The sequence below is a fragment of the Calonectris borealis genome, chromosome 3 (assembly GCF_964195595.1).
Source record: "Calonectris borealis chromosome 3, bCalBor7.hap1.2, whole genome shotgun sequence".
Lineage (NCBI taxonomy): Eukaryota > Metazoa > Chordata > Aves > Procellariiformes > Procellariidae > Calonectris > Calonectris borealis.
This window is the reverse complement of record NC_134314.1, coordinates 61,771,523-61,793,600: the sequence shown is the minus strand read 5'-3', so window position 1 is coordinate 61,793,600 and position 22,078 is coordinate 61,771,523. Positions and strand designations below refer to the sequence as shown.

At 37.9% G+C, this 22,078-nt stretch overlaps 1 protein-coding gene across 1 annotated transcript in view; it reads right to left on the bottom strand.

The window, feature by feature from the left end:
* Window positions 1-22,078, bottom strand: part of LAMA2 (laminin subunit alpha 2) — a 397,684-nt gene that overhangs the window by 267,937 nt on the left and 107,669 nt on the right. Inside the window, exon 4 of the mRNA XM_075144626.1 lies at window positions 2,254-2,496. Within this exon, the coding sequence (XP_075000727.1) occupies window positions 2,254-2,496 (243 nt within the window). The remainder of the gene's footprint in view (window positions 1-2,253; window positions 2,497-22,078) is intronic.

The following is a 22,078-nucleotide window of genomic DNA, read 5'->3' as shown; positions in this document are numbered from 1 at the left end:
CTATTCCTTTTAATATGACTTTACCTGCTCCTGCCAGAATTTACAAGAACAAATACCCATTCAAATGATAAATTACAAACGATACAACTACAAACACAAAGTATTTGCAATGATTTTTCCTAGATGTGCAACTGATTTCATATCTGATAACTCATATGAGACTCCTTTAGACCCAAGCTTACATCATTTTAAAGTGTATCAGCAGGATATTTTCATTGAAAGCTGTATTCTTCTATCTTTGCAGCTGCATTGGAAATTTCCTGTGAACATAAACAAACTATACATATCTATATCTAGTACTTAAAAATAATTGTGTTAACAATTTTGTATGTGAATGTTGCTTTGCATGTAGAGGAACAAAAGAGAGTAATTTTGTACCTCTTTATACGGAGATTAGCCACTAAAAAAGTGGAACAGAAAAAATTAACAGAAGGATAAATATTGAGGCTAAAATTTCACAGAACATCATTAGACATCAAAGAATCTGTAAATAAATAAATACTTCAGATCAAATGCATATTCAAGTCATGTTATTTTCTTGAATTACCAAGTTATGTGCAAAGCAAGTGTTGGAAAAAAAACTGTGAAAAAAATACAGTTGTTGGAATTCGGTATACGTGACCTTCCCTCTCTTCATTTTAAGCGGCTGAAAATCCTGTATTTTCAGCTACACATGTTACATTTGCCTTGTTCTTTCAACCACAGATCCTCATTGTCACCTCCACCACATCTTTTCTATGCCCTTAGTTAAAACAAATGGCTGGTCCATGATTCATGTGCCTGGACTCATGGTGAAATAGCAGAGGCCTCTGACAGGAGAAGAATGAATAGAATCATAGAATCATAGAATCATTAAGGTTGGAAAAGACCTCTAAGATCATCGAGTCCAACCGACAACCCAACACCATCATGCCCACTACACCATCTCCCTAAGCGCCTCATCTACACGTCTTTTAAATACCTCCAGGGATGGTGACTCAATCACTTCCCTGGGCAGCCTGTTCCAAGGCCTGACCACTCTTTCAGTAAAGAAATTTCTCCTAATGTCCAATCTAAACCTCCCTTGATGCAACTTGAGGCCATTTCCTCTTGTCCTATCGCTTGTTACTTGGGAGAAGAGACCAACACCCACCTCGCTACAACCTCCTTTCAGGTTGTTGTAGAGTACGATGAGGTCTCCCCTCAGCCTCCTCTTCTCCAGGCTAAACAACCCCAGTTCCCTCAGCCGCTCCTCATAAGACTTGTGCTCCAGGCCCTTCACCAGCTTTGTTGCCCTCCTCTGGACACGCTCCAACATCTCAATCTCTTTCTTGTAGTGAGGGGCCCAGAACTGAACACAGGATTCGAGGTGTGGCCTCACCAGTGCCGAGTACAGGGGCACAATCACCTCCCTACTCCTGCTGGCCACACTATTTCTGATACAGGCCAGGATGCCGTTGGCCTTCTTGGCCATCTGGGCACACTGTCGGCTCATGTTCAGCCGGCTGTCAACCAGCACCCCCAGGTCCTTTTCCACTGGGCAGCTTTCAAGCCACTCTTCCCTAAGCCTGGGGTTGCCTGGGGTTGTTGTGGCCGAAGTGCAGGACCCGGCACTTGGCCTTGTTGAACCTCATACAGCTGGCCTCAGCCCATTGATCCAGCCTGTCCAGGTCCCTCTGCAGAACCTTCCTACCCTCGAGCAGATCAACACTCCTGCCCAGCTTGGTGTCGTCTGCAAACTTACTGAGGGAGCACTCGATCCCCTCATCCAGATCGTTGATAAAGATATTAGGTATATGCAGGGGCAGAGGGTCAGTTACAAGCTCTTAAATCCAATAAATTAACCTCTGAGTAAAATTGTTTCCATTTAATATCCTAGCTTATACACAGGGTCTGAAAATGCGACTCAGAGAAAAGTCTTTTAATGATTTCACTGGGTCCATGACTTTTCCCAGTATTCTCACCTTTGTTCACAAGTGATATGGGAACATATTTCAAGCACCTAAAGTTGTCTGAAAGTAGTGGTGTCTACTTCTACCTAATAACTCATTTACCTTTTGGTTTACTTTGTAGAATATGCTTATTAGAGTGTACTTTGTATATGCATTTATATATGACCACATAAAACGAGTTTTTTAAAATTGCAAATAGTCTACCTCCCCATTTTTCAAGCATACCAAAACCCTCTGTCTACTCAAGGCAAGTATTTGCCAATTAAACAAAAGGGTTTTTTTTCTGCCAGGTTACAGTGCGTGGAATAACATCTGATCTTACCTCTCCATTCTCCAGAGGATGGATTTTGGAGTAATAAGAAGTGCATATGACTTCATCATCTTTTATATAGGATGGAGTTCCAGGACGGGGATGAATATTGTAGCGCGTCAGGCACTCACTGTCCGTGATAGCATAATACTGCCATGGTTGATAGTCTACACCATCCAGCGAACGCTCTAATATCCAATTCCCAGGTCGAGGTGAGTTAGCTGCTTTCACAATAACATACGCAATCTGGAAAATCTGAAAAATAGACAAATTGTTAAAATATATGTAAATACATAATTATAAATTCATTCCGATTTCTTAATAGCTACCAAACTAAGAACAGTAAATATTATAATGTTTGATTTTTTTTTTCCCTAAAAATGCAATATGGCCTCAGATCCCACTGAAACTCTTTAACGACAGAAATAAATTCTCCATTAACATTTCTGAAAAGAAATTAGTTGCATTAGGCCAATAGAGACTTTGAAAATAGAATTTAAAAGCACTCTAAATTCCACATAACTTAGTAGGTAATGGTTAAGCTGCAGTGTCAGCCAAATGTTTGCAAAGTTTGTTTTCAAGTATTTTCAATTTGTAGAAGTGGGTTTGTTTCTGTATGTGTATTTATAGACATACATTTTCTGCAATGTTTAAGAGTTGCCAAACTCTGTTACAACTTTATCACTGTTAAGAAAAAACACAGGTTTAAGCTATTGAAAGATAATCACATCATGCTGAAATCATCCTATAAAACATTCTTGTTTCAATCACATGACTCGGCACTGTGGCCATAAATAAGCTTTATAGGACAGAGACACATCAAATATCACTATAAACACAATGTAAGTATGTAATCAATGCTCATCATGGTCCATTTCATCTGCCTATTCAATTGATTTATCAAAGTTTATTTCTGTTTACAGAGTTGCTGGAATGCAAGCCACAAACAACACATTTGCAATTGCAGAATGACATACTTTAGTGACATAGTTTTGTTTTGGTTTAGTTTTTTTAACCTAGTAACACCTAGATGCTACAGTGCTAGAACTGAAGCTAAGGAAAGGAAACAGTTATTTCCATTAGAAAAGCAAAACATACAGCAAGTTAATATTCTTAAGATGCAGTGCTGTGAGTCTGCACATGAGGATGCCAGAGGGTACCATGGAGAGAACAGTGTTGATTTAATACTTAATGTTTTCTATATCGGATAGTCATTGTAAAGAAGCTGCATGAGTCAGACTTAGTCCACACAAAATCTGTTGTGAATATTTAAACAATCAGTAATGCTGGTGAAAGAAGATCCTACAGTAATCTATGAAAGAAACAATAAGAAGACTCAAATTGTTTTTTTTTTAATAACCACCAGTACTATTATAAAGTAGAAATTACGTTAAGTGGCAGAGTACTGCAAATACTACAGTACATTTGATGATGGAGGCAAAGAAAATGTTTATCTCCAGTTACCATTCCTGCCTTCTGTGTAGATGCTGAGAACGTGGTAAGATCCACAATAGCTTCAATCAGGAAGTCAGATCACTAACAACCAAAGTTTTACAGTGGGAATAAGAAGTGGGTGAGGCTGTATTTATTTTGACCTGAAAAACATGTGTAGAACTGTGCATTCGTGAAGGATTATCTCAAGTTATCAGTATTTTTCTTCAATAGCATAAAAGAAAATCTGCAGAGACAAGGAGAAACCTCTGTTTCATTCCATTGTTTCAATGGGAATCATACAACCACTTGTCCCCTGTTTCACAAATGCCCTTTCCTCTCTTAAGCTCATTTATAGATATATTGCATTGTGGCCACAAATAACTACAACTGTAACTATACTCCATCAGTGTCACCAATACCATTTACAATAAACAGCGAAAAACACAACATTAATATACCTCTCCAAACTGTTCCCCCCCAGTTAAGCTCTTTGAAATGAAAGAAAATAGTTGGATAATAATTATTTATTATTTCTTAAGGGAGGTAATGAGCAACAGCTATATTTTAAGGAACTAGTTTATCAAGAGTTATTTTGTACATTGTCCTTTGCATGAGTAAAGAATCCAATATACAACATAAATTGTTTTTACAGCAGCATGATCTAGTCAAACCACATAAACTCTTTCAGCTCCAGCTGTTCAGAATAGAGATTTCATTCTAGAGTACTTCTAAATACTTTTTAAAAAAAATTTTAAATAAGTGTTTTACCCCAAGTTCTCATAATAAGACTATTTCTTATATGTTGAATGGATAACAGCTAAGGTTAAACACCTTGCTAGGGCTTCTACTGTGGAAGATCTGTGGTTCATAGCGGACAGGTCAGGACATAGCTGACAATAAATTCATAATATTAGGTGTGCATATATAGTTTCCTTTGTGGAAAATTTGCAAAACTTCACAGAAGATTCAGTGTTGACACTGCCTTTAGCCAAAAAAACACTTAGCTTTGCAAACATCTTGGATGCATTGGCTCTGTGGGGCCAAAAGGCATAATCAACAGGAAGTCTTTCTTTGTTTGCTTGCTTTGAAACACCAGCCTGTGTGGGAGAGTGAAACTTTCTACAGTTACTTTTCAAATTAGAGCCCTATTTCAATAACATTTCCTGCACATTTGTTTGAAGTCTTGTTTCGTATACCTTCTGGGATAGCATACAGTTTGACTGCAATTTATTATATGCCTTTGGCTTCGATTATTTTTAGTATATTTTGTAAATGAAACTGCAACAAAATTTTATAAAAAAAGCAGTGGAGAGGAAACAGCATATTGCAGGTCATAGCGGGGTGAACATTATTTCTCTTAATCTAAACTTGACAATGAAAAAGGCTTGTTAACGTAAATAAAAGGAGTACACATGAAGGGTTGTTTTTAACTACTATCAATTACAGCTTTTGGCCTGCTCCAGTCTAGTACTACTGTCCTAGCCTCTGAGAGGTCCTGTAGTGGCTTCTGCAACAGCACTGAGCTATCTGCAACCCACTGACATGTGAAACATTCTCTTTTCTTCTTCACGTCTCTATTCACGAATAAAACTGAAATACTGTTTTGTATAAAACAAAATTATTTCCTGGGCAGAGAAATAGAGCTGGAACTAACGACCAGAATTTTTAAATATTGGTAGGCTGTTAATGCTAATTGCAGTCAAGGGAAGATGAGCAAGCACACGCATCAAAAACATGCTCTGATTGATACTATTCCTGATCTTTCTCACTAAGGCTAGGCTGAAGAGAGTATAGGATGCCAATCCATGCTTCTTAGAAACACCTTTTCTTTGGGGAACAACTGGACTTGTAGAGCTTTAGCATGAATCAGGAAAATCGTTGTCCCAGCTTATAGAGCTACACTAGTCACTACCAGCTCATCACAGTGCTATGATACAGACAACAAACATGGTGTACTCCATGCTTTAATGTGCTTTCTAAACAAGTTGACAATAACAGCTAGTACTGAAAAACAGACTAAAATTAATGGCAGCTGTATGATGATTCTTAAAGCAAATCAATGTCATGGAAGCAACATTGACTTTCCAACCAATTGGAAAACTGTCTTTCTCCAGGTACAACAGTAACCCTTCTTTTATCATGGAGTTGCTTAGCAAATGATGTTCTGGTTACTATAACACAACCAGTTAGAGCTTAGTAGCATGAGAATACTAATACCAATAAAGTCTAATGTATCACTGAGTTTGTATTTGTTTCCGCAATCAAAAAAAGTGAATCTGCTCAGCTTTCTGGAGCCAAGTTTCCTAGTAAATTGTAACACTGAGCTTCTGTTCCCACAGGGTAATTGATGGAGCATGCCTGTTTTACTTTTCAAACAGCATCAATAAGCCCACACTTGTCAATTGATGTAATAATTGTAATATCTTAGAGCACATCTGGTTTTGTACAAGTCCAATACAATGTCACCTGGAGACCAAAGTTTGCTGATACAAATGTGAAAACGGAGCAATACCAAGCTGCCTAGTAGCATGTAATAGTCCATTAACACAGCTGCCAAAGTGCAGCTGGTGCTTTTTTCTACTGCTCTGCTCATGTGACCATAGTGTAATTATGGGAGTGGGAGGGAAATAGTCTAAATAGTCCTTTAAGCTTTTCCCAAATTATAGACAACATAATCCTCAAGATGAGAAACAAAATGAGTCTTGGGTCTCATTTTCACTGGTAATTGTCTCAGCAGCGAGATCTGCGAAGCACATATTGTGAGGAATAGTTCCATAAGTTATGGCACTGTATCTTCTTATGAATGCCTCATAAGACATAGAAAAGTGCATCCTACTATACAGGATAATTTGCTACACTAATATTATTCAGATAGAGCTGAAGTGAATCATTAATCTGCACAGGGTTAGCTAGTGAAGCAGGAAATCTCATTGTGTCTGACTCCCACCTGCACTTCTATTTAAAAAATAAATCCTTCCGTTAGAAACCGTTCATGTAAGTCAGTATATCATCAGAGAAAAAATACAGTACCACACAATTCTATAGAAGTATTTCCATTTCATTTTCTAAACAGAAGAATGTAATAGCTCTAATGGAGGTTTCTATCAGCAATCTTGTGTAAACTGTGTATCTACTTATTTACCATAATTACATTATGTTGTTGATTATTATTCCAGTTCAGTGGTCAAGTAAACATCTTATTGAGAAGAATGCAGAATTTTGGCAAGGGTTTGTGTCCTTACAGGCTGGCATAAATAGTGTTGAAACTTGTGGCCTTAAACATCCCATAGATTTATTTAACCAGCCATTCAAAAGTGCTGTTACGGACAGCAAAGCACTGCAGACACCCCTTGTCCCAATGTGAAATCCATCCGGATAAGTCAACGAGGAAAGCTATCTTGGAACGCCTGCACACTAACGGGAGTTATTGGCTACACGGGAGTACAATTCATTAAGCGAAGCAGGGGAAAGAACATTTTTGGAGTGTGTAAAACTTATTATGGGATGTGTTAAGGGGATTGTGTAAATGGGTGAGACTTACTATGGAACATTTAGGGGAGGGACCAGAGGTGGGGAAAGGGAGGGATCAAGGTGGATCAGGGAGGAACAAGTGTAAGATAGAGGAAAAAGAAGATAAAAGGAACCAGTTGACTGTAAATAGCTAGCTGGTCAGCATGTTTGTCCTGACCTCAATCACTGAAGTCTGTCCTATTTTCTCACTAAATCCCGTTTCTAAGTATCTTCCATTTAGGTGTGCTCCCTCTTTTGAGTGGGTATGTGTGAACAAGAATTAACTTCAAGCTCGACTAGCCAGCAAGTAGAAGAGGTCTGAGTACTAGCAATTAGAGTAGGGCTGCAAATCTTCAAGGCTTTTCTGTTTGGGTGCTAGCAACCAGGGACACCAGTGAGATTTGAGGCCAGCTAGTGGATAGATTATCTAAGGCCAGCTACTGAAATGTTGCACGTTGTGTATGTATCCATAGATTTACACACACACACACACACGCATATATACATGTCCCTAGCAGACTTTAACCCTAATCAGCTGGAGAAGAAGAACAAGGTGAAGCAGCCTGTGCTGTTTGTTTGAGTGTGTGCGTTCATGTGGGTGCTGATAGGCCACTGTGGTCTATTTATGTTGCTCTGTGCAGCCATGTGTGTGTGTGTTTCACTCTCTCAGAAATGTAAGCTCTGTCTTGCTACAGTCTTAACGTGAAGACAGAGCCACAGCAGCCTTGCATCCATCAGGCTACCAGATTCAGTAACTTCTAGTACTAGGATGACCAACGATCAGGAATCACAGATCTAAACAAATCCTCAATGCACTTAAAAGAGTGTTCCTTGATCATTAACTTCTATCTTTAAACTCATGTATAAAAACAACTGTTATATATGAAGGTCCATGCATCTCAAATTAAATATCACATTTGCACTATTTTCCATTTTGGAATAGCCTCTCCTTCTACAGGCTTAAGACATGAAACAGACCAAATCCAACTACTTGTGCTAATGCGCTGAAGCAGAGGTTTTGTGAATTTGAGAAACAGCTCCTCTTGTTCTCAGAGGCTGATATCAACTCCTTATGATTCTATGTGGTCAGTCATATTTCAATTCACATATGCTGTTATGGATTATTGCTTGTGTCTATTATTTATGAAAGAGAGTAGACAGTTTTGATGCAAGAATTCAATTGGCTATTTAAGAACAACTAACCTTCTCATTTTAGTCTCACATCCAACTCAGAGAAAAAGCCTAATTTAGAAATGGAGGAGCTCTCCAGATTCCCCAAACGACCATATCTAGCACACATCTTTTTCTATCGCTGTCCTCAGAGACAGTGGCCATGGTTTCAAACATTCTGCTCACAGTCAGAAATTCTGTAATTGAAAATGTTGGCATGGGAAAAAAAAAAGATGCTTAGCAGGATTCAGCTAATACCAGTTTAGAGAGCTGCACAGCTCTCCGCCATGCTGCAGTTTGCCTTCTAATGACAGTGTCTCTCCTGTTCATCTGAGCTGCTTCCAACTGAAATGCTGCTACCAGATGGGGAATTTAGGCTGAAAGATGCACACGCTTGATTCCAACATAGGTTTTTTTTTTTCCAGTGTTGCAAACAATTCTGGTTACTGGCTAGCAGGGCATCATCTGTCCCAGAAAAATTGTAGCTATGAGCGTCATGCAAAATAAAACGTCCACAGCACTTCGTGGGAAAAAGATTTTACTATAGCAAACCTTGAAAAGCTCTAAGGTGGGTGTCTCCAAATCAAGTCAAGTTTCAGTTAGAAATCTTCCACTTTTTCTAACGAGACAAAAATTCACTCATGTACAACACTCGGTCCCATTCAGTTAATACCTGCAGAACATGCATTTTAAAAAAAACTATTTAAAAATACCTCAACTTAGAACAATCTCAGCTTTCTCCCTCCCCTGTATATAACTGCTAGAGAGGCTGCAGGTTCCTTTAAGAACATTTTCTTCTCCTTGAGAAAAATAGATCCTTTATTAATACCTCTCAACTTTTGCTCATGTTATAAGTAAAAGATGATTATAACTTGTGTCATTTTAAAAAAAAAAAAAAAGCAAAGTCTATTAAAACAGTGCACTTTATAAAATGTCAAACTGTAAAGCTCTCAAGTTGTCCAGCTGTTGAATATCTAAGATACATTAAGCCAAATGGAGGGAGTCAGTACCTGTAAAGTTTCTGGCAATGTCAACTTTGTTCTTTGCAATTTTCTCTGTTGGTTTTCTCCATTACCCACTGTTCAGTTGTTTGTGAAGGCCTCAAAAAGAATAGCTGCTTTCTGTTGACCATTTTTGCTGCTCATCATTGGCCTAGTGTACACCAGAATTGACGGCTAAAGTTAGTAATTTCTTTTCACAGTGCTTTCAAATAATAGCAGAAAGCAATTTCTTTTCTCTTTATTTCCTAAGGCTAATCACTTCTTTCCATGGAGAGAGAATATGGTGAGGAAAGGAAAATTGATGGAAATGCCAACATTCAAACCTTTCTTCTTCAAACCTAGACAACAGGAAAGAAGAACAGAAAAGGTAGTTCTATTTTGGTGCTAAAACACAAAAAAAATTTTTTTTTTCCTTGATCAAAGAACTGATGCTCAGCCTGGGTCCAGTAGTGTTGAGAGTACCTCATTTCCTTCAGTGAGGTTTCCATGCAGTATCCTCTCACCAGCTGCATTTCAGAGTGACCTGTCTGTTCCTCTAGCTTGAGAAGAAAAGAACTATCACAGACATTTTTTTAGGCTCCATTTAAAAGTTCTACAATGCACAAACCTTGAAACCTAAAATTTAAAAACTATTCTCAATCTCCTCACCTATTACAGACTCATATCAAGTCTTTACATTTTAATTCTATAATGAGAATATTAATTTTAACATAGATAAAACGATTCAGTCAGATACAGGAATAGCACGTAAGAATCTGCTTTTCCTAGAGAACGCTTACTTTTCTTAAAGAATTATAGAATGGTTTGGGTTGGAAGGGACCTTTGAAGATCTAGTCCAACCCTCTTGCCTTAAGCAGGGACATCTTGCACTAGAGGCTGACTGCTCGGTAGTTCCCAGGGTCCTCTTTGTTACCCTTTTTAAAAATAGGTGTGATATTCCCTTTTCTCAAGTCACTGGTGACTTCACCTGACTGCCATGGCTTTTCAAATATGATGGACAGTGGCTTAGCAACGACATCAGCCAATTCCCTCAAGAACCTGGGATGTATCTCGTTGAAGTTATTCAGATTTCCTTTTTGTACAACAGAGTGCGAGTTCACGCTGCACTAATTTTATCAATGTGAAATTAAAGATCTTTTCTGCAGAGTGCTAAAAACTATATAAATAAATCCTAGTTATTTAGTGAGGCAACATCTATCTGTTACCCACCTTGTAGAGGCGGATACAAACAAACATCTGAAACTGTTGTACTGTTAGCATAGAGCATCTTCTGCATTATCAATATTTAAAACTTTAACACTTCCCTGCTGAAACCTTCGCAGGCTTTTACTTTGAGTTCCCGGAAAAGGACATGTTATTCACCAGGTATAATGTATGATAAGAGGCACCATCTTGGGGACCTGGGATTTTGATTTGATTTTAATTGTAAGCTCTTTGAGGTTAAGATCATTGATTCGAATATGAAATAGGCATGTACTAATTTATACCCATTCCCTGAACATGACACAAAGTTCTCTCCATCTCAATCTGGAAATATTATGCAACAACTTGAATAATGAAAACATGAATAAAGCAGTAACTTAAGCCTTCAATAAAAAACTAGAGACTTTTTTCCAAAATATTTTCAGCCTCTTGTTTGCTTCTTTCTTGTTTTCATTTTCTTTTCATATAGAGCATGCTTCATTTCTTTAGCTAAACGTGATAGTGGTTAAAAAGGCTTCCAAATATATTCTGGCAGTGTTTCTAAGCTGTCTCATGTAACTAAACTTTGGAAATTTCAAAAACATACACAAGGAAAGAAGATAATGGAAAAGAAATGAGACTCTCAATCTGATTTCCAGATCAAAAATGTGTATGCATGTTCAGTTTTCATTTTCGCTTTTTGTTCTTAATACTTTTTAAATTATCCTGAGAACTGCTTTAGATGTGTATATGTTGCTGTATGGCATAGCAGGGGATATATGGAATATAAAAAGTGAATTATGAGATGAGTAATTTTATGTTTCCATCTCATAGCCCCCTTTCACAATCAGAATTTACTTATGAATAATTGGAAGACATAACACATTAGGACTCACAATCAAGCGAAAGGTTTATCTTCACCATGAAATTGTATGTTCTGTGTAATAACAGACCAAGTCTCTGTTTTAACATGTTTCGTAGCTGGAGAAATCCAATACCCTATACATACCCTTCTCTAAGTTTCTTCAGTCACTTAGTCCACATTAGTCCAAATGAAACAAGAAGAGCCACATTAATGACTATTTTTACTGATTGTCTAAACTACAGCATTGGTAAGCAAGTCTCCAAGTGCTTCCACAGAGCGTGTGACCTGCTGCACATGGACTTCATGGAGCACCGAGAGACAGAGAGAGAATAATTTTGCCATCAATAGATTTGATGAAAGCAATATATATATATGTATTCATTCTTCATTGTTCAGAACAAGAGATGATTTTATGCAGCCCCAAGGCCTATTTAAACATTTACTTTATTACCATTAGTACTTTTTCCTAGAGTGGTTTTAGATCCACCAACAAATCTAGACCACTGCACAAACGAAGAAGAACTCTTGGCAATTCAGATTCAATGCTCTTGACCAAGCTCTGACCTACTGTCCATGTTATTAAGAGTAGCAGCATTTTACCCTGTGCCATATACTGATATCTGAACGCTTTTACATCCTGCTAGCTTCCACAAAAGCCAATTAAAAACAAACTTGACCATATTTCATCAAATCATTGTATAAATACCGGCATAATGCTGCACAGCACTACATGACATTCATATGACAAGGTACTTTCTTGCTATTAGGAGTTGCTCCTACTCCCCTAAATCTTAACTTACACACAAAACCTTACAAAAAAACAAATTAGTCAATTAATAACCTATGTCTTAACACATATTCAGCTGTCCTTCTGTTACCACAGTTTTCACGTGTACTACAGAATCTTGTTGCCCATCTTGTAGCATAGACCTTACATTTCAATAATAATTTTGAGATAAACGGCTAGCACAACAGAAGCACTATTTCATGACTACCACTGTCAGCTGCAAACCTCATTTTTTCAAGTTAGCTTTTTATTCATCATAAACTATTCAATGACAACATATTTCTTCAGTAAGGAGAGCAAAATCTGTTCAAGACTGAGACTCCTATGACCCCATTATTTGTCACGCCACCATCCTCCCAGGCTCTGGGACTTTCTTTAGAACCAGAATTGCTAATCAGAAGAAAACTCATATTCATGTAAGAACATATGTGTCACTCCAGATTCAAAGGTTATAATATAGTATTTAGGACCTACATTCTGAAACTATTTACCTGAAGGACGGAAAGGTGAATAGCTCTCTCGGTTAAAGCCAAAATTAGAAAAGAAAAAGTGGTATGTATATTTATTGTAGTCATCCAGGGAAAATGTAAGGCAAGTAACCTCAGAAAGAAAAACTATAAATTCTCAAAACTTTTTTTAATCTTTGTCAGTGTGTATTATGAACTGAAGCTGAAAGGATTTGATTACTTAGAAATTAGTCTTTCTGACTAACCACAAAGCAATAAAGTTATGGTCTGATTCATAGAATCATAGAATCGTTAAGGTTGGAAAAGACCTCTAAGATCATCGAGTCCAACTGTCAACCCAACACCACCATGCCCACTACACCATGTCCCTAAGCGCCTCATCTACACGTCTTTTAAATACTTCCAGGGATGGTGACTCAACCACTTCCCTGGGCAGCCTGTTCCAAGGCCTGACCACTCTTTCAGTAAAGAAATTTCTCCTAATGTCCAATCTAAACCTCCCTTGGCACAACTTGAGGCCATTTCCTCTCGTCCTAAAATTCAGCGGGGAGCATAAAAAAAATTGGGCAAATTAATCCTGTAAAGATTTATTGTTAATAAAATACTCGACCCAGCTAGCAGCACTTTATATGGTGGGTATTACAACTGATCTTTCAGGACGATAATGGCTTCTTAGCATTTCAGAATGCATTGAAGAGCACTCCCTCCATGTATTATTGCACCACTCATGAAAAACCTTCTTTTCTAATGCTGCAGGAAAGTCAGCTTGAGTAACTTCACTAACGCTTGTTTGTTAGAACATCTAAAAGCTTAATGCAGCAGGCTCTACTGGAGTTACAGCTGGCATAGATGTGCACTCTCAATCCTTAGCTAAGGAAAAAGGTCCTTCATTTTTCTTTAGGCTTTTGTCTGAGTGATATCAATGTGGAAAACTTTATTCTGAGACAAGAACTGAGCCCTGGATGACATCTGTTACCAGTGTGCATATACTCTCTCCTTCCCATAATGAGAAAGCCAGGTGGAAAGCTTCATAATATAAAGTATACTTGCTAATAGTATATAAAACAGGTAGTTCTTAAAAATGTTCAATGTGATGTCAAAATATTTACTACAGTTCTGTTTGTTTTCACAATTACCAATAATTATGTTTTCTAGGTATGTTTGCTATAAATCCTCACTTGTATATTTATGTGTTGTTTGTTTTCTGGTTTTTCTTTTTGCTTTTTTCAAATGATTTCATTATAAACTAACTTCAAATCCAATAGTTTTGCTTTGGTTAAAAAGAATATCAGAAGGACAAAGTACACTTTGTTTCATCCTATAGATATCTGATTATTGCATTACCAGCAAATTGTGAAACTAAAGAAATGGAGGCAATTACTAAAATGTTCAGATTCAAGTCCATGAAGGCAAAAAAAGAAATTAAAAAAAAAAAAATCAGTATTAAAACTAGCATCCAGCTACATGTGTAAAAATTGGCTGGGGACTTTAATAAAACAGAACAGATCTCATTCTTTTTTAATATTAGTTCCACAATCTCATCTTCATGATTTTAGTTGCATTTTTTCAGGCTGTCACTTTAACAGTTCAATACCACTTAGGTATAACTGAGCCAGAGAAGTGGACTTAGGATTTTTCATTTTTTTGAGAGATAACTAATGCTTTGAATTCTCAAACGTTTACATTACTTCAAAACAGAATGATTCATGTGCGAGAAATACTAAAAACAAATATTCAGGATGACACCTCTATGTTGCATGGACTGTAGCTCCTAGATAGATCAGTATTTTATACTTCAAAGTTTTACAATCAGTTGAAGCCAACACACAGTGCCAGCTGCTCCAGAGAGGGGTGCAACTGTTTTCCCCACCCCCTCCAGAAATATGTTCTGGCCCCCTCCCCGACGCCGACATTAAAACCTCACACAGCAAGTCAAATTAAAAAATTGATCTGGTAGAAACCTAACCCCCAAAAAACAAGACAAGACGTAGTTTTCAGTATCAAGGTACTGATCTGCTCTGCTGCATGGCAGCACAAGTGCTAGTGCCAGAAAAGGGGAGGGGGATGCTACTGCCAGTTTGGGGCAGGGGATGCGATGGGGGGAACAGCAGTCATGGAACTGCAACATTAGAGTCTGAACAGACTTTGCTTCTGTTCACATTTCTCTCTTTAGACAAACGTTTTTGAAGATGGACACAACCGACTGGCATTTGTTGGTGAAAAGTCTCAGTTTGGATTAATTTTCATTTCTGTTAAATTATTTTCTGGTTTGGGGATGAAGAGAAGCTTTAAGCTTTACCTTTACAGAAACTGTTTTGAAAGTGCCTCAGACATTTGAAGCACATAATTGTTAGTAAAAGAGAAAAAGAAAATATTAACTGAAAACCTAAGCAAATGTTTGGACATATATACAAATTTAACATACGAAGACCAACTGGCACTTAATTTTACTGATCTGGTTCTTATATCCCAAGACTAAACAGTGTTGTCAACCTTCTCTTTATTCCTTTAGCTATTCTGATATTTGATATCAGAAGTTATTCAATAGAAAGCTAGCTGTAATTCTTTTTTTCCCCCACTGGAAAATGTATTTGATATTCCAGAGCAGAGAAAATACAACATGAAAACCAAGTATCTCCTAGTGATATACATATTCCTATACTACTGTGCAGATAATGCGTAAAGGCTATTTTAATGTGGCTGTGTTGCTCAACACATTCTGATTTCTTAGCCACTGTTTGGTGAACTGTTCTTAGTTCAAATAAAAAAAACTATAAATCTGTATTAAAAGAAGCAACGTTGTTGTGAAATATCTTATCATGCAATTTACCTTATATTTCACTGTGGCTGTAAGACTGACCTCAGTCAATCCCTAAAGGATTAGTTTAACTGGATCTAATTGTGGGGTTCAACTGTCTAGACAAACACCCACACAATGGGTTCCACTAGTTTTTTGAAACCAGACAACAGGGAAATGGTTCCAGAATCCAAATATCATGCAACAACTTCTAAATGGTCAAGATTCAAAAACCTGGTTATTTCTTCTTTAAGCAGAACATAAATTGGACAGGGATGCAGACTGAGTAAATTCATGATCTCTGCTGCTTAACTTGCAATATGACACAATTCCTGGAATATGTGTTTTCAGACTGACTTTGGAAGGGATGGTGAAATAAAGGCAACTTCATTTACTAGAAACACAAAGAAGTGGCTAGTCAGAAGGGGCAACTTTACTTTTGAGATTACAGAGGTACGCCAAGCCAGTCCTTCCTATAGCAATCTTCTTGTCACCTCCTCAGTCAAACACTAGAAGGGAGAGGGAAGAAGGCCAAAAGTGAGAAGTGGTGACAGAAATAAGAATTTAATTGCTTATATAATCTTTCATTAAAAACAGCCATTCTTTAAATTAAACATATTACGAACAGGTAGCTTGTCTCAGTCTGGCCACACTTCTGGGCAACCTCTTCAACACGGTTCTGCAAGACAATACTTGCCAGGTGTGCTGGTTTTAGCTGGGATAGAGTTAATTTTCTTCACAGTAGCTAGTATGGGGCTCTGTTTTGATTTGTGCTAGAAACAGTGTTGACAACACAGGGATGTTTTCATCACTGCTGAGCAGTGCTGACACAGAGTCAAGGCCTTTTCTGCTTCTCACCCCACCCCACCAGTGAGTAGGCTGGGGGTGCACAAGAAGCTGGGAGGGGACACAGCTGGGACAGCTGACCCCAACTGACCAAAGGGATATTCCATACCATACGTCATGCTCAGCATATAAAGCTGGGGGAAGAAGAAGGAAGGGGGGGACATTTGGAGTTATAGCATTTTGTCTTCCCAAGTAACCATTACGCGTGATGGAGCCCTGCTTTCCTGGAGATGGCTGAACACCTGCCTGCCGATGGGAAGTAGAGAATGAATTCCTTGTTTTGCTTTGCTTGCGTGTGTGGCTTTTGCTTTACATTTACTTATTAAACTGTCTTTATCTCAACCCACGAGTTTTCTCACTTTTACTCTTCCAATTCTCTCCCGCATCCCACCGGGGGGGATTGAGCGAGCGGCTGGGTGGTTCTTAGTTGCTGGCTGGGGTTAAATCACAACACCATGCTTGCCTTGAGTCATCCTTGGCTAACAAACATGCGAACTCTGCTGCTGTCTAACAGTGATGAACTCTTTCTGAACGAGCGTTGTGCTCCCCTAAAGGATCTGGCTGATGTTGTGCATCAAGGGAACTGACAGCTGAAAATGTTTCCTTCAAACAGCTATCAAACACAGCACAGTCATACTAGCAAAGCAAAGGAGCAAATGACAAGCAAGGTCCCACAAGCAAGGTCTCTCCCAGGAGTTTTTTCTTCTCTCATACTTCCCTTCTCCCCCAACAAAGGTAGCAATGTTGCATTAAGACATGGGGGAATACCACTGTTTTGGGGTGTGTAGCATCTGATAGACTTAACATAAAACATGGACTCTGTTCAGACACACTGCTTACGAGGGTACATCCACATTAGCTTTTTAGCTCAGACAAGGAGCATGCTTTTGAGGTCTATCTCCCAACTGTCCCAGTTCAGCATGCTTTGGTTCACATCATGAACAGATGATGGAGCTCACAAACTGGATTCCCTTCAGAAAAGAACTAAGCCAGGAGAACATGCTTAGACATCCCTGATTCATTTTAGCTGCTAATGGACATTCAGCCTATGGGCCAGAATAGAGCTAGTCTGAAGGAAATTTCCTGACAAGTGAGCTGGGTCCTTAGCACCAAATAAACACAAGTCCTCTCCCAAGTCTGTCCCCCCTCCCCCCCACTGTGCAGGCAAAATTGAAGTATCAATATTGAGACTTTTTCCTCAGTTCGTTTCAAATTTTACCCAAATGTTCAAATTATAGGTCACATTTCACATTATGTATAGTAGTCCTCAGCACAGCAGCAGATGTATAAACACATTGTGCAACCCAAAATTCAAGCTTTAAAATAAAAATAATAATTTTAAAAAATCAAGAATTATGAAGCACAGTAACAAAATAATGAATCACAGTCCATGTGCATATGGTATCCATAACTCAGCTGTGAAATATTGCTTTCAGAAATTTGTTATATGCTATTTCTGATGTTTGTAGCTGTCCTACCTATAATAGCAAAGAGGGAAGATGTACTTTCCATGGGACTCTTCCTCCCTAATGATCTTTTTTTCAATTTGGTGAAACTGTGCACATACAGATTCTGTTTCCCTTTATTGATAGGAGGGCTTTTTTTCCCTCCCTTTTAAGCTCTTCCCACAGACTACCACACTGAGCTTTTATAATACTAGTCTGAGTTCTATGCTGTTCCTTTCCTGTCCCAGCCTGAATCTCTCCCATTCATCTTGTCACAGTTTCTTAGTTCCCTCATGTCTGTCTTTTGGCACAGAGCCACTTAGTTGTACAGTCTTGTGTAGAGAAAGCAAAAGCAATCACTCAGTGTTGCAATTATTTTCCTCTTCCTAGCATTATGCTTATTAAGGATATGTGATATATGTTTGTGACCGTGCACACACGCATGTGTGTGTGTGTATTTCTGCTCATGGGTATTAAAGTGAATCAAATAACAAAGAAATCATTCAAAACCAGATCAAAATCCTCCATTCAAATTATATTTGGACAATACAGAATTACAAAATAATGAATTTAGCATTAGCAGAATATTGCTGTCTGCTTTTCGTAAATGCTTTTCAAAATGCTTCTGAGCAAGTCAAGCATTCCTCTCCTACTTTCAGTTATTCAGTCCTCTGTATAGTTTCAGAAATGCCACTTCCCAAAGTATAATATGTGCCACTCAAATAGTAAAGTCCATGAGTCTAAAAACTTACATTCTAAGAAGTACTGAAATACACTTCAGGAGAAGTGGGACTGCAGTGATTTCTAAATGGAGTCAGAACACAACTTTTTAGATGCCCTCCTCCCTTCCTTACAGCAGAAGGGCAGGGGACAGGATGAAAAGACAAGGTGAAAGAGTTGGACACTATCAGAGCTTAAGGAACTTAAAACTGATGAACTGCAATTGCTTTACAGAGAAATCAGCTACATAGCTTAATCAATTATTCTTGCTCTTGCACCTTATGAGTTGCACTTTATGAGATCTTACGAGGCTCTGAGGAGTGTCAACTACTTTTTTTTTCTTCAGAAATGTATGCCTGGAAAGGATTACCTGGACACTGAACTGATCCTCCACAATCTCAGGCAATTAAGATATACTTATTAGGCCCAGAATTTTCTGCCAAAACATTAACTCTGGGTCCACCCGAGTTCCACACATGTACAAGTTGCATAAAATATTCCAGCACTGTTTAAAAAACTATAAAGTGTGTATAGTAAAAAAATCAAACCCCACATAAATATGCTCCTGGCACAGGTATCTCAGCAATATCGAGGGTATTGCCAATGTCCTTGTTCCCCACAACAGCAGGGAACCTGTTAATAAAAGTGTCCTGATGTGTGTAGAAATCAGAAACAGATGGGCTGACCGCCTCACCTCAAAGTGCCGACTGGTTTTCCTATGTATTTGCTAATACTCTACTAATTTTCCTCATCACTGCAAAATTAAACCAATTGAGGATTTGGGATAGCATGAATACAGGGAACATGTTCTCCCTGGAAGTCTAAGCATTTCTGTTTTGCCAACTCCCTTCTCTGCACTTCTTGAAGAGAAGGCTTATTTTCTGTCCTGCTAAACATTGCTCTCACCAGACCTGGATTATTTTTGTTGCACTTGAACTGCCCACCTCTCTTAAGGTGAAACCCACAGACCGTACACAACCAGCAGGACTAAGAGATGCAGAACAGCAGACAGCTTCTCTTGGTAATTTGTGAGTGCTTCATAGATGCAATAACCTAGCACACCGATGAACCTACCCTGCCCAACTTGGATCTGCGGTTTCACTTTCAGTAACCAGGGTAGCTCAACCTCTCATTTTAACCTCCATTTAAACTCATGTGAGCAACTCCCAAATAAATCTACATTCATATTTTGACCTCCTATGCACTTGCTGGATGAAAAGCATTATAAAAAATAATTGCACATGTACAGCTACAAATGGTGTTCCGTAATATTCTTGTGAAATAGGTAAAATGGTGATTGTCAAAATGGCTAAAAAGTCTAGAAAAGTGAAGGGTTAAGAGCAAATTAGCGAAGATGCTCAGAACCAAATTTTCAATTTTTCAACTCATATTTTTATAATAGATGGGGCACAAATTTCAAACATACTTTGATGAATTAGAAAGCTAGCCTCATTATAGATAAAAGCTCTTTATAAGTATTATGGTAAACCTCAACTGTTGGGAGAAAAGAAAAAAAAATACTGCATTTTTTGCCTGATTGATAATATTTTGGCTCCTTCCAAAGTTAAATATATTTTACTCCTTCAGTTTATTAGTTATTGCTAACTAGTATACACCATTTTTATAGGGCTACGCTGCACAATAAAGTGAAAAAAAAATGTAGCTGCCCCAAAAGGCCAAGCATTGTAAAAATGAAGACATTGTAATTATTTTCCTGATTTTTTCACGAAATTAGGATTGCTAAAAGCATTCTATGTACTGTCATAATTACCAGTAATAACATACAAACTAATGCATTCCTGCAATTTTCAGTCCATTACTTGTAGATTTGTCATTTATTATTTCTATCTCACAAAAAGAAGTTAAGCATTTTTATACTTAAAGCAAGAATTTATCAACACAAACATAGCAATTAATGAACCTCCTATAAGCCCAAAGTAAAGAATGGTATTTCTTTTAAGTGAGGTCTCAAAGATATCTGGTGACCTTCATCATTCATAGTGACTACTACACATGACACGAGCTGGAAGAGAAATTTCCTATTTTACCCACTACTTTAATAAAGCCTACAATGCTGTGTCTACAAAATACCTGAATAAGCAAACAAAAACTCCTAATACCCCTCAAAATCCAAACAACTCTTATTTCTTACTGACCAGTCTAAAAAGCCACACAAATTGCAACATACCTTTTACTTAAAACTGTTGTTCTGTTCATGTAAGGAAGGCGGTGAGTGAACATAGCATGCATTCCTAACTACATGGGTTACCCAGATCATAAAGAGTGTGCCAGTCAGCATTAGTGACACAGGGTCTTACCCCTCTCTGAAGTACACGGGAACCTCAACACTGCTCCTATTCCATCCAATACAACTGTATGGGCTTAAGAGAAGGTATCAGCTTTAGTTCTGCAAAAGGACCACCAAGCTTTCTTTGAACAATAAGCAAGAAAACATGCGAAAGAAACAGGCTCATGCTTGAGTCTTGTCTCATTTAAAAAAAAAAAAAAAAACAAAAAAAACCCAAACCCACACAACACACAGTGCAGTATTATCAGACTGCTGTCAACTGGCAGCCTTTTCAATACAATTAGAAAAACCCATACTTTTTCTTCAACATAGTCACTGACCCTGCAGTTGCTAGCTTTTAGTATATTAGAAAACCCAAAACTTTCAGAAATGCACAAATTTGCTTATTTTTTATGACAATCTAGATACTGACATAGTAGAAAAAAACAGAAGTTTTAAAGCCCTAGTTTAGAAGACCTGACCTAATCAACTACACAAATAAAATCACTTGGGTGATGAAAAACAAGGATGGTAATTTAGTTCTAATGCCTGAGAGCTACTCACATATTAACAGATCATAGCAAACAAGAGGCACAATCCCTTGCTGTAGAGGCAAACCAGTTAATTACTCTGAAAGTTTAAAAGACATTTAAAAAAACCCAAAACGTTTTAATGCACAGGAGCCTAAAATCAAACTTCCATAAAAAGGTTTAGCTCTGCTGATTGAAAGAGAAATGCACATTGAATACTTTTGCGTATCAGGCCAAAGACACAGATGTAGGATTGTTTTTGCCAGTAACAATGAGAGGGCTCCAAAGCCAGAATGCTAATAATTCTTCCAGGATTCAAAGGCTCTTCCAGGTATAAAGACTACTGCTTTCCAAGTACTTCAGTGTCACAGATACAAGGTACTTACATGAATTTTCAGATCATTTCGATGACAGGTTTTTTACAAGAAATAAAGGACAAAAAGCTAAAAATCCAAGCATTACTCTTCGTTAAACCTTACTGAAGTTCTGAGTTCTGGGCTAAGTTAAGGCTAAGTTTGATCTCTCACAACAAAATTTTATGTATGGATGCACACAGATGTCTCAATGCCCTGCCTTTCATTTCATTTTATTTTATTTTATTTTCTGACAAATGATGCTTTATTCAAGCCTCTTTAGTTGATAATTAGCTATTGTCCTCCTTAAGTATGGCTAAATGAGAAAGAAGGCAGATAAAGACAGGCAGGTTCCAAGTGAAACCGATAAACCAATAATAAGAAACTGAAATAGAAAACTGGTCTGAGTGAAGAGATTACAGAGGAAGGGGGAGCTGGGAAGG